Source organism: Apus apus, chromosome 6 (assembly GCF_020740795.1).
Source record: "Apus apus isolate bApuApu2 chromosome 6, bApuApu2.pri.cur, whole genome shotgun sequence".
NCBI classification, from domain to species: domain Eukaryota; kingdom Metazoa; phylum Chordata; class Aves; order Apodiformes; family Apodidae; genus Apus; species Apus apus.
Genome location: NC_067287.1, coordinates 23,860,686 through 23,873,613, shown reverse-complemented (window position 1 = coordinate 23,873,613; position 12,928 = coordinate 23,860,686). Strand labels below are relative to the sequence as shown.

Sequence of the window (12,928 nt, the reverse complement as noted above, 5' to 3'; positions counted from 1 at the left end):
TCAATAAAATGAGAGGGGAAGCCCTACATTTTAAAACACTGTTTTATAGATGTGTTGTTAGGGGTGAAGACTGGATGAGGGTGCTATCAGAATATGGAAGTATTGATGTGTTGTTTTCTTTCCAATTTTCAACATGCAAAATGGATAGAGTTTAAATGCACCAGTAAAGTCATACAGCAAATCACCTAACTCAATCCATACTGCATACTTGAAGAGTTGCACTACAGCTATTGTTTCTTTTCTGGACCACAGTGAAGCAGTTTGAAAGATCCTCATTGTTTGCTAAGAGTTGGATTGTGCCCAATTATGGACTAAGAAGTATTGAACTTCTTTCTTTCTTCAGATACCCCCACCCCAATTCTGGTTCAAACTTTATTTGAATGAAGATTTCAATGGATCACTTATATTAAAACCAGTTCCAGAGGTTATGCTTCCTTTGCAATGCTCCATGTATTTATTTATTGTACAACCAATGCCACAGTTTTCTGTCCTTGTATGTAGGCTTTACTGGAAGTAGTGAATGACCTCTTTGAGGAACAGACTGACTTAGAGAAAATTGTCAAGAAAATTATGCATCGAGCCCAGACTCTGCTGAAGTGTGAACGGTGCTCAGTATTACTTCTGGAAGATATAGAATCACCAGTAAGTATATCTGCACATTCTGTAGAAAAGCTAATATTTGAGCAGTGGAACAGCTGCTTTTATTGTGGTGAAGATGGTTTGTATCATAGGTAAGTACTGGACACCAAGTATTCTTTCAGCACTTTGCTCTTAAATGCAAATTAAGTACAGGTTGGATCTTTCTCAACACCACTGTTGTGGTTTAACCCCAGGAGGCAGCTAAGCCCCACACAGCTGCTCACTCATTTCCCCACACCAGGAGGATGGGGAAGGGAATTGAAAGGGTTAAAGTGTGAACAGTCATTGGTTGAGATAAAGACAGTTTACTAGCTAAAGCAAAAGCTGTGTGCACAAGCAAAGCAAAACAAGGAATTAATACCCTACTTCCAATCGGTAGGCAGGTGTCCTGTCAATTCCAGGAAAGCATGGCTTCATCACATGTCGTGGTTACCTGGAAAGACAAATGCCATAACTCTAAAGTACCCCCCTTCCTCTTCCTTCCTGCAGCTTTTACTGCTGAGCACAACATCATACAGTGTGGCATGTAAGTTGGGGTCAGCTGTCCCAGCTGTGTCCATTCCCAATCTATTACGCACCCCCCAGTCTCCCTGGAAGGGGCATAGTGAGAAACAGAGAAGGCATTGACACTCTGTAAGTACTGGTCAGCAATAATGAAAACATCCCTGTGTTATCAACACTGTTTTAATCGCAAATCTAAAACATGTCACCACACATGCTACTGTGAAGAAAATTAACTCCATCCCAGCTAAAACCAGTATATCCACTTTTTCAAATGGAAAGTGAAATGTACATTTATGATCCTTCTGGGTATTTGAAGGCATTTAATGAGACATCTGTAAGTTGCTGGTGGATGTATCAGTGTTGTGATCCAGCTGATATGCTGTGATTCTCAGTTTTCTGTGTGATGGAATCAGTGCTTACTACAGAGCAGCTAGGACAGCTTAACTGAGAAGCAGGGTGCTCATGGGTCTGCCTAAAAAAGAAAAATTACCTGTTTTGTCGTATGTATTTGCTTTAATATTTTTTAATGGTATAGCCACTAGAAGAAAAGTCCGTTTTGAAACTTCACTTACATTTACCTGGACTTTATGACCTTGCTAACATTTTCAGACTAATGGCTTATCAAGTGAGTGAAGCTTGTAAGCAGTTTTGAAAACATAAACATTTGCATTATCAACCAAATATTTAATGCTCATTTTTAGAACTATCCTTTTCTGCATACATTCCAAGAAATAATTATCAGACATCTTTGTTGCTTTTTCTACAGTGTTCATACTTTTGCATCTATTATTGTTGTTTAACTGCAGTCAACTGAAACACATAGTTTCTATTCTAGTATGTAACAGAATCATAGAATGGTTTGGGTTGGAAGGGATATTTAAAGGTCACCTTGTCCAATTCCCCCTGCAATGAGCAGGGGCATCTTCAACTAGATCAGGTTGCTAATCAGACTATTGGTCCTGCAGAAATAACACATAAAAATAAACTCATCAAAGGTTTGTATTTGTATTTTAAACCTGTGTATTCGGCAACTCAGTAGGCTTTACAGAGTTTCTCTTTTTTTTTTCTTTCTTTTTTCCTCAAATCCATGGAATTTGTTCCTTCCTGAATGTTTTCCAGTTACTCTAGATGTTGGCAGGGCTATGTTTGCGAGTGGGAGTAGCTATGTTTGAACATCTTTCCTTAATACTTTGAAAAATTATTAATGAGAGCAGGTCTCGGTTCCTAAATGATGAAAGCTCTGTGAAAAGATAAGTCCTCGTGTTATTTTCTCCTAGTAATTTTCCCCTAAGGTAACACATTTGCATACAAATGTCACAAACTTGTTCTTGGAAGAAGCTTTTGCACTGAGAGTATGAAGTGAAAATAGGATTTCCAGCATTACTGAAGTATGTTTTTTCCAGTTGTTCTTTCTACTTGGCCAAGGAATAATTATTTCAATGCAGAAGTCTGTTAATTTGGATGGACGTAAGCTGTTTGTCAAAGTTGGCTTTCATGCAGTTTTGACAGGGTCTTTCACTGGGATGTTGTAGTACTGCCATTTGTAGGGTATGAGAGCCTCTAAGAAAGTTTAACATTTTTGTGACTATTGTTATTAGTAGTAAAATAAAAGACTCTCTTTTTATTGGTAGCTCCCTTCAGTATTTTCAGTGTTTTCATGATCATCCTGACTACTGATTTGAGAAGCAGCTGAAGGATAAAAATGTTGCTCGTAATATTCTTTTTCTATCCAAGTATGTTTGGATTCACTGACTCTGTAATTGGTTATTTGTTACAGGGCTGTGACAAGTCTAAACGATTATCAGAGACAGAATCATAAAATCTGTGTATGGCAGAAAAAAAAAAATAATCTTTTCCTTCCTGGAAGGAGAAGATGATTCTCATTTCATTTAAACTACTAGAAATTAAATACTTCCAGAGGAATATGCTCTAAATTACACCAGCATTCATAAAAGCAAGTGACATTTGTATTTAGTTTATATATTCTGTGTTGCAGAATTTTTATGTTTTTGGTTGATTTTCTCTTTCAAGACTCCCCCACACTTGTTTTATAATTACAAGATACAGTTCTACTACGTTCTTATGAAATGTCATTATGTTTGCAAGTATAATATGATTTTTCACAGAGCAGTACATTGTGGTAGTAGCAAGCCGTGGGTGGCATTGTTCACTTGAGTTTTCTACTATTTCTATGTTTGAACACGGAGGGCTTCTTTCCAAACAACAGGCAATGAGTTCTCATTCCTCTAGACCAAATTCTGAAATATGGACAGCCAAGGTATTCAGTTAAGCCTAACATTTTTCTAAACATTCGTAAATCATAGGTTAATTTGGAGTAGGAGAATACATCTTGCCACCCACTTGGTCATTTTCACAAGTGGTAAAACAGTTATTTTCCTGATTCCCCCCTATTTTAGAGGGTTAACCTACATATCAAAATAGATCTGCACACAGTAACTCAGTGTTAAGCCATGTCTAAAATACCATCATTTGCACATTTCATCAAAAGCTTTTACGACACAGAACTGAAATGGAAGGTGGGGACTCATGCCAGCATCCGAAAACATTACCTGTGTTCTGTGTCACAGGAGCCACTCTTAAAATGTTTCCCTTATGTGGTCTCGGCATATTATGTTTAAGAAAAATTCATTGCAATTAGTAGTGCAAATGACTTTATTTTTCTATATTTAAAAACTATGAAGTTTGTGTAAAACTCCATAATTCCCATTCCAAAGCCCTTTGAAGGGAAACATACACTGATGCAGAAAACAGTTTCATAAAGGGATCTAAAGATATAATTTGATTTGACATTGTTTGTTAGTGAACTGTGCACAGTGTGTATTTTTAACACAAATTCTCCATTGGGAGAATACTGATTGAATTTTTATAAAAATTGGGTTTTAATATAGGAAGCTTACATTACTGTTTCCTTACATATTTATTCATCTTAACAATTTTAAGTTACTTTTTTTGACAGGTGGTGAAATTTACAAAATCTTTTGAGTTGTTATCTCCAAAATGCAGTGCTGATACTGACAACAGGTTAGTGCTTATGTCTGCTGTGATAATACTTTATTTTTTCACATGGTTTTATATTATATGTAATATATACCTTATATCATACTTTTAATTTCTTATTGAACATTGGTTAGATTTGATTGAAGAGAGCCTACAGTTTTTACTCAGACAAGGCTCCTGCTCACTTAAAATTGAGACTTGCTTTGAATAACTATATATGCCTATATTTTTTAATATGTGTGTGCATATATATATATATACATGATAACATTGTATCAGTGTCTCAGAGAAGGAAATAACTCACAATTTTTTATTGTAGAAGTCGTGGAGAGCAAACAAAAGTTTGCATGATTAGTACTGAAGTAAAAATCACAAAATAATTTTAGTTTGCTTGTTGATCTCTTACAAAATGCCTCCTTGCCATTGTGTTGGAAGGTTTCCAGAAAGATTTTATTTCTACTCCTGTTGTCAAGTTGGAAAGCTGAAAAACCTCAGAGAACATGTATTTCCTCGAGATTGTGTCCCTGTGCCTAAATCTTGTTTGGGAGCCTAGTCAAAATAGAAGTCTATGCATCAATAAAGGGCTAATTGTAACAAGTAATCAAAAGTTTTTTGTCCATGTGGGGTTACTGTATTAATTCCTATAAGGTAATACAACTGATAACAGTTCATAGAAAACATCCTACATACATTGTAAAAAAGCCCCTCCCCAGCTTTTCTGTAGACCCCTTCAGGTTCTGGAAGGCTGCTGTAAGGTCTCCCTGGAGCCTTCTCTTCTCCAGGCTCCAGAAGGCTCCAGAACTGGACACAGTACTCCAGGTGGTGTCCTGAACAAAAGGGGAGAATCATATCCCTGGTCCTGCTGGCCACACTTTTGATGCAGCCCAGGACACAGTTGACTTTCTGGGCTGCAAGTGGACATTGCCAGCTCATGTTGAGCTTCTTGTCCACCATCATTCACAAGTCCTTCTCCTCCAAACTGTTTTTGATCCATTCTCCACCCAGCCTGTATTTGTACTTGGGATTGCCCTGACCTAGGTGTGGGACTTGCACTTGGTCTGTTTGAACTTCATGCAGTTTGCACAAGCCCACTTCTCAAGCCTTTCAAGGTCCCTCCATCGTGTCTACCTCACCACACTTTGATGTCATCGGCAGACTTGCTGAGGATGCACTCAGTGCCACAGTCCATGTTGCCAACAAAGATGTTAAATAACACTGATCCAAGCACTGACCCTTGAGGAACCCCACTCATCACAGCTCTCCATCTGGACATTGAGCTGTTGATCACCACTCCTTGAATGTGACCATGCAAATCAATTCATACTGATTCTGAATTAGAATTTGCCATGGCACATGGATGCTGTAATGACAAACATAGCCTTCTGTCCAACTTGCTACCCAGAGCTTAGCAAACTCAAATATTACTTAGTGCTTTGCCAAATATAAGCCCTTCAAGCATCTTTAAAAGTATTTTTGGGTAATTTGCCTTCTTTCGTGCTTTATTTCTTCACCTCCGGTGTGGTAGGAAGCTATCACTTCATTAAGGTGAATGTGCACATTGTACTCCAGATTATGACAGGTTGTAACTTTTCATGGTTTGATCTCACAGCATTACAAAAGTGGGTAGTGTTAATTTTAAGATGTGCAGGCAGACAGCAGAATTCAGGGCCACACAGAAAGATGAGTAGAAGGTAGATCTCTTTCATGCCCTTATCCACTAGCTGAGAAATGGAAATGGTGAGACAAATAGAAAATGAAAGCAAGTGATAAAAAATAGGGAAGTCTAAATAGGAATTTAAAAATCTCTTCTTTTGAGAAAGAGCTTCAGAGAGGCAGTTGGTTCTTCTTAGGTTAAGTGAATGGGTGAAAATACATTCTTTTTTTAAGGGACAGGAGTGTGAATCAAGGATGTGGTGGTTGTTCTTGTTTTTCTCAAACTTGATCTGTAGCCAGATTAATCAAAACAATGTAGGGTGGTGTCAAGATAACCAAGTTGGCTCAGTTCTTGTTACCATAGTTATATTAGCATGCTACCGAAAAGCAGTTTGCAGTAGCCTGCTCTGCATGTAGTCAAGTCAAGATTATTTTAACTTTAGTCTGACACATGCATAAACACATGTAACCTGATAGGGAGTCAGTGCAAGATTTATAAATGTAAATATCTGTACATCTTAATATAAATATTTACTGTTTTTTCTTTCATTTTTCATCCAGTGGAGAGTGAAGGTGGTTTTACAAAGATCAAGGTTAGACTGGCAGATATGACGTCACATTTGGATCTAGCAAAGGCACAGCTTGAGTTATTGGCACTGTAGTGGGAAAATAAAGGTTATTTAGGATACCGAACAATGCCATGAGCCCTTGACATTTAAGCTTTTTCCTAGTGAGTTTTGCCCTTTTCATTCTACATTCCACACCCATAAATGATGTAAAGTCATGAGATATTTCATGTGGAAAAAAGTGGCAAATTTAGTTTCTTCCTTGTTACATCAGCAGAGACAAAATATTTTTTTTTTTTTAACTATAGTGGAAATCCAAAGAGATTATAGGCCAAGAACAATTCTAGTTATAAGTTTTATCTGAAAGAGAGAGAAGTTCCACACTTTTAATATCCAAATGTACTTTGTCACAGTTTTAGAAGAAACTCGCTTTTATTTTGCCCTTCTTTCATCTGGCTAATCCCATCTCACCTGTTTAGTCCCTAAATATTTTTAGTCCCTAATTTTTTTTTTTTTTTTTTGCTGTTGGTTGTAAAGAAACACCTTGCAAGACCATGCTTGTGTTTATCTGTTCAATTTGCAGTTTTCCTGCACACACCATGATCAAGGTTGTTTATTCACAATGGCAAACTGATGCTGTTGTTTTAGCCATTCATTTTGTTCTTGAGGTATGCCTTTGCCCAAGTCTCCTAAATTTGCCCTCTCTTTGGAAAAACAGATTACATAAATCTTAGGAGCCTTGAGGGTTCAGTTCTAATGTGTTCAGGATGAAGATGAGCCCGAGGGAAGATGCTGATGGGCTGTCTTTGCTGCACAGAAGCTGTCGTCTTGGCAGATGATTACACCTCTCTATCCTGAGTACCAGTGGTAGTGGAGAGTTTGGCTGCTTGAGCCAGAGTGTGGGTTGCATGTGAGAAGATACCTGTGCTCCCTCCCAGTTGGGCTGGTACAGGGACAGTGCTGAAATCCCTGCTGCTGCTGTCTCTCCACCACTGCCCCTGGGATAACATGCACTCTGGTAACACCTAATTCCTTGCGGTATTTTTATGCTTCTTAGGGCATCTTTATGCTTTTCTGGTCCTAGGAGCTGGGAGGGTTCATGTTGCTGTTCAGAGAAGATTAAAGGTACCTGTGATTTTGGCTGTACCACTTCTCTACTGCACTATCTGGCATTCCTGTTAGGGATGCTTTGGGGAAGACAGTAGGGCAAGCAGCTGCATAAGGGGAGTCTGGAGCACTGCTCAGGTTTTCAAAATTGATCAGCTTTCTTCTCAAAACTAAGACAACTTGTGTTCATTTATTCACACATGAATAGCTACCCCTTGCCAGCATCAAAAACTTGTCTGCAAGAAATCAATGAGAACTTTCTTGCTGATTAAATAAGGTGTAAGGTGTAGTCTTTGAGGTTTGTGTAGATACTGAGTTTTCTGAAGAAGCTGCAGTGGAGTGTGGTGAGTTGAGCCCATGATTCTTAAGTCTTATCCTTGTTTACTGACAGCTCTCTAGCCCCTCAGAAGTTGTGGCAGGAGCTCAGCCAGAAAAAAAAAAAAAAAAAAAAGAAACTTTCATGTATTCTTTGTCTTCTTGAATTAACCTGGTTCAACACACTTATATTATTGATTTTAATACTTATTTTGTAATCCCTTCTTCAGCTATTTAGGTCTGGCATTTTAGGCTAAAATAAATAAAAAAGACAGTTCCCTTGACAGGAAAATTATTGGAAGTATGAATTAAAAATACCCCAAATTATCAGGCTAATTTGAAAAATCTTAAAAGTATATACTTTCAAATAGCTCTAAAGAAAATATTATTTAGAACTGGTTGCTTTTGGTGAGCAGGCTTGTATCCCACAGAAACTTGGAACATAATCTCACTCTTTCTTTGTATGTAAATGCTTTTCATTATTAATTGCTGTATTTACTTCACTTGGGAGACCAATGCTATTTTCAATACAAAGAGTTGTGTATAGGAGAGAATTTTTCAAGAAATAACAAATTATTGTTCCATCAATAATACTTAGTAACTGTTAATAACTGTGAATGGTTTTGCTGTTCCTATGAATATGCCTGTAAAATGGCATGATTGACTTTTAAGCAGCATTGACTGTATTTTTTTTCCCTTGCTGTGCCTTTTGATAGTTTCAAAGACAACATGGAGAAATCATCATCTTATTCTGACTGGCTAATAAATAATAGCATTGCAGAACTTGTTGCTTCCACGGGTCTCCCAGTGAACATCAGTGATGCCTATCAGGATCCTCGCTTTGATGCTGAAGTAAGAGATTTTTAGAAATGTAAATATAAATCACATTTTTGGTATTGCAACTAATATAACACAATTTTATTGGTACAGCCAAGTGGCTCAACATGTGACTATTGTGTGTTGTTTTTTCTATCCATTATGTCTTTTGGGTCTGCTGGTGTTGACATGGCTTTGTACAGTACACACAGGTCACTGAATTAGTGTATGACTTCAGGCAGTTACTTTGTCTGTGAATTATTTTTTTTTTCTATTTATATAAGTGACACCTTCCTCGGTCAAGTGATATTTATGCAAACTGATCTTTACTGCTGAAAATTCTGCTGTTTGTGTTCAGTGTTAGCAGTACCATCATTCTTAGCTGGGGTGACTGGCACTCTGCACACACAGAGTGAAAACAGAACCAGTATCTAGAGAGACAAGGCCAGCCAACCGAGCTTTTAATTTGCACAAATAAAATACACTGGATTACTTATTTCTCCAAGATACATATAACTCTTAATAAAAGTTGTTTGTGTATCTGAAGGTATTCATTCCAGCCTCAGGAAGGTGTACATACAGATAAAAACACGGGCATATACTTAACACTTAAATAAATGTTAGAGGCATATGGAAGGACAAAATCTTCACTGAATTCTGTCAGCAGTCTTATTCTCATTAACTGACAGCAATTAACAGTCAAGTTAGTTAACAGTCAGTCTTCACTGAATTCAGTACAGGAGCACTGCAGGGGACTCGGCCAGCAGTTGGGCAGGACATTAATCAGCAGCCAGCCTTAGTCAGCAAGCTTGCTAAACTATATTACTACAATAATTGTGCTTGGAAGTATTTCATCCTGAGAGTTTGCTTGGTTCCAGTTCTATTCCATGTGTCATTAAAGGGATTATCTCTCAAACAAGCAGAATTTGTCAAAACAAGAAGAATTAAAGAGACTTGCTGTAGAAGTGTACAAGAAAACTGTCAGTGCTAATTTGCTCAGAATTTCAAGTACAATTAATGCCTGGGATCTATTTCTTGCCACAGAGATATGCTAAAATAAAGCATGCCAATACTTGATATGTTTGCAGTTGTACTTTTAATATATAATGTCCTGAATAATTCAGCCCTTATTTGTTTCACAGTTACCCCTTTCCAAGTCTGAAGCATTGGCCAATTTATGTAGAGAAAAACAAAACACTTAATAAAAAGGGCAGTAATAATTTTCTGTCAGTGGATTCCTATGAAAATTTAATTCTTAAATTCTGTTGTTATAATCAATTATTTCTGCAGACAGTCAAGTGTAGGAAAATGAACTTATTATCCCGTGTGACTGAGATACGATCCAACATGCATTTGTATTAATGAACACATTGTTTTCTGTTTCTATTAAAAACCACTCTTCTTTCTCCCAGAACACTGTCATTTTCAAATGTTGATGCTCAATTTTCAGTGCATTCACTGAGAATTTAATGCCGAAGTATTTAAATCGAGTTAATTTTATGATACGCATCTGACACAACTGTCGCCACACGCCCATGGAGTTTAGGTGGCACTGCAAGTTGATATCAGTGATGAGTTCTGAATATGTACAAATAAGCAGTATTCTAGTAAAACCTGAGTGGTATTCTTTGCTAGCTAGGAGATGACAGTGATCCTGTCCTGCCTCCAATATATGAATTACTGTTGGTCTTTTATTTTTCTTTTACTAGAGATTGCCTGTAGCACTGGCAGTTTTAGTAAAAGGACATCTCTTGATGTCCTGTGAGAGGGCTCATCCCACTCTCTTACTCTAATCTCTTTTGAAAAAAATATTTTCCTCAGATTTTGCAGCAATGGCCCTAAAGAACAAGGCTTATTAACCACATAAAAGAGAGAATCAGTGATGCTTACAATAAATAGCGAAGTTTTACACTACATTAAATTACAAGAGCAATTGAACCTACATAGAAAATCTCAAATCTTGGTTTTGACCCCATCCTTCCATTTCTTCCCAGCTCGCACTTCTGCACAATTCCCTAATTGCTTTTGACTTTCTTCTGAAAATGGTATTTCCTGTAAGCCCCTTTTAATAGCTGCTTTGCTAAATCCAGTTTCAGTTCAAAAATTGGGAAGAGTGTTTCTAAGGCACACTTATTCAATGGAGGTTGTCTACGCTAATCCACCAGCACAAGGAATTCAGAAATTGTCTGGACATTGTCTCAATTGCAGTTTGTCCTTAATTCCAATTCAAAGTCAAATAGTTTATGCTTTCTGTTAGAAAGATGGCAGTGTTTGTATTTTCTTTGGCAATTATTAGAATAATCCTTGTGGCTTTTGGTTAATCTTGCTGTGAATGAGGTTTCAGCAGAAATATTTTCTGAGTGAAAGTGGAACCATATGGAATGACATTTGTAAATGTAAACTTACTCCTTGATATTTCTGTTACTAGGACATAAAATGGTACCGCAAATGGTACTGCGAATGGTACCTACAGCTAATGGAAGCTCTCGTTTGTATATTTTAGGCTGACCAGATTTCTGGCTTTCACATAAGATCTGTTCTGTGTGTTCCTATATGGAATAGCAACCACCAAATAATTGGTAAGACCTTCCTCATAGCTGCATCATTTTTGTGCTAATGTAAATTTAATTCTGTCTTTTTAATTCTGTGTTCCTTTTTCTTCTTTTTCCCAGCTGAATATTGTTAAGAAGTTATGGTACCTAGGATGCATGCTAAGTATCCAAGAAGAGACTTGGATACTGTATGGACTTTTTCAGCTTTCCCATTGTGTTAAGTTATATATTGTATTGAAACTGGAAGATTAATGAGATGAAAATAGAAATTCAAACAATATTAGCGATATATGCTTTGATGTTCTTCTTGGGTCTCCCTTTCTACTACACAATTCAGGCAACTTGTTTCTGCAGTCCAGCAACGTGGTCATTTCCCACTTGAATGTGAAACTACATGACTCAGGGAAGACTTACTGGAGGGGCTATGGCAGCTGCCAGAGTTGCCTGTGGCAGGGGTGCATGCAGGATCAGGGTGTGACAGGGTTTTATTGCTTGCTTGATAAGATGCTTCCCAGCTATGATACATCTGCAACTGCCCCTGCTTCTGGCACAAAAAGAAGCACCACTTGTAAATAAGTGCCAGATTCCTCTGTTAACTTTCCAGAATTGAAGTCATAGCAATAGCAATTTAAACCAGCAGGGTAAGACTTTGATCCTTGTGTGTTTTGGCTGTTGGGGAGAGCAGAGCTGAGATCAGTAGTGCATTGCTGGAGGCACCTGCCGTCCTTCAGGACCAGGATCTTCAAGCTTATTCAGCAGAGATGATGTGGGAATTGAATCTTAAAAAATATAGCTCATTTTTTGTTGTGAAATGCCTATTACTTTAAAGATGTAGAAAGAAACAGAACCCTTGACTGCTGATAGTTCTCTCAGTAGTTTTCTAAGGGCATATTGTAGCTAAATGAAATAGAAACAGTTTGTTGTAGTAGAACTCAGTCTTAGTTTGGCTAGAGCCAAGAGCCTTGAAGACTTTTGCTTTTTTGAGTGGTTTAAGGAAATTACTTTTTTCATTGGTTCAATAAATTCATGAAACATTGATGAGCAAAAAAGGACTTACATGCACTGGTGATGCTAAACCAACTAACATTTTAGGAATAAAGGTACTGATTCAGCAAGTTACATTAGTAACTCCACGTTGCTAGGACACCTTACATGATTGCTGTTAGCAAAATGCTCGAGTCCCAAAGAGATATTTAACCTTTTGTGAAAAATGTTGCAAGTAACTTTTAAATTTGCAGTATTATACTTAAAGAGTAATGAATAATGATTGAAAGTTATAAGCTGAGTCCTGGTATCAAAACAATCAGACTTTCACATGTTTATGTCTATCTAATAATTTCAGAATAAATATTTACAGTTTTGTTTTTCAGTTTGAAAAATGTATTTTAAAGCTTACCAATTATTAAAATAATCTGCATTGTGAATTAATGAGTGAAGATTATAATTCATATTAATTCTTTCTAAAGGTGTAGCTCAAGTGTTGAACAGGCTTGATGGGAAACCATTTGACGATGCTGACCAGCGACTGTTTGAAGTAAGAGACTTTGGATTTTGTAGCAATAACATCATTTTTCAGTAGGATTTGGTATTTCTGGGTAATGCTGCTTCAGACTACTTCTAGGGAGGGGTGGTGGAAGAATATGTTGACTGTACTGTGATTTGTTTTATTGTGGTTTATTAATTCACAGAAATCCTCAATGAATAAGGTTGCATTCTAATTAAAATTAGTTTCTTGCATCTGTTCTTTCTCATCTTGTT

The 12,928-nt window shown here is 37.2% G+C and overlaps 1 protein-coding gene across 1 annotated transcript in view; it reads left to right on the top strand.

Moving 5' to 3' along the window:
• The window catches only part of PDE11A (phosphodiesterase 11A), a 126,647-nt gene that overhangs the window by 52,885 nt on the left and 60,834 nt on the right, over nt 1-12,928 (top strand). The window contains exons 4-8 of the mRNA XM_051622801.1: nt 502-642; nt 4,121-4,185; nt 8,519-8,654; nt 11,122-11,197; nt 12,637-12,704. Coding sequence (XP_051478761.1) covers nt 502-642; nt 4,121-4,185; nt 8,519-8,654; nt 11,122-11,197; nt 12,637-12,704 — 486 coding nt within the window. The remainder of the gene's footprint in view (nt 1-501; nt 643-4,120; nt 4,186-8,518; nt 8,655-11,121; nt 11,198-12,636; nt 12,705-12,928) is intronic.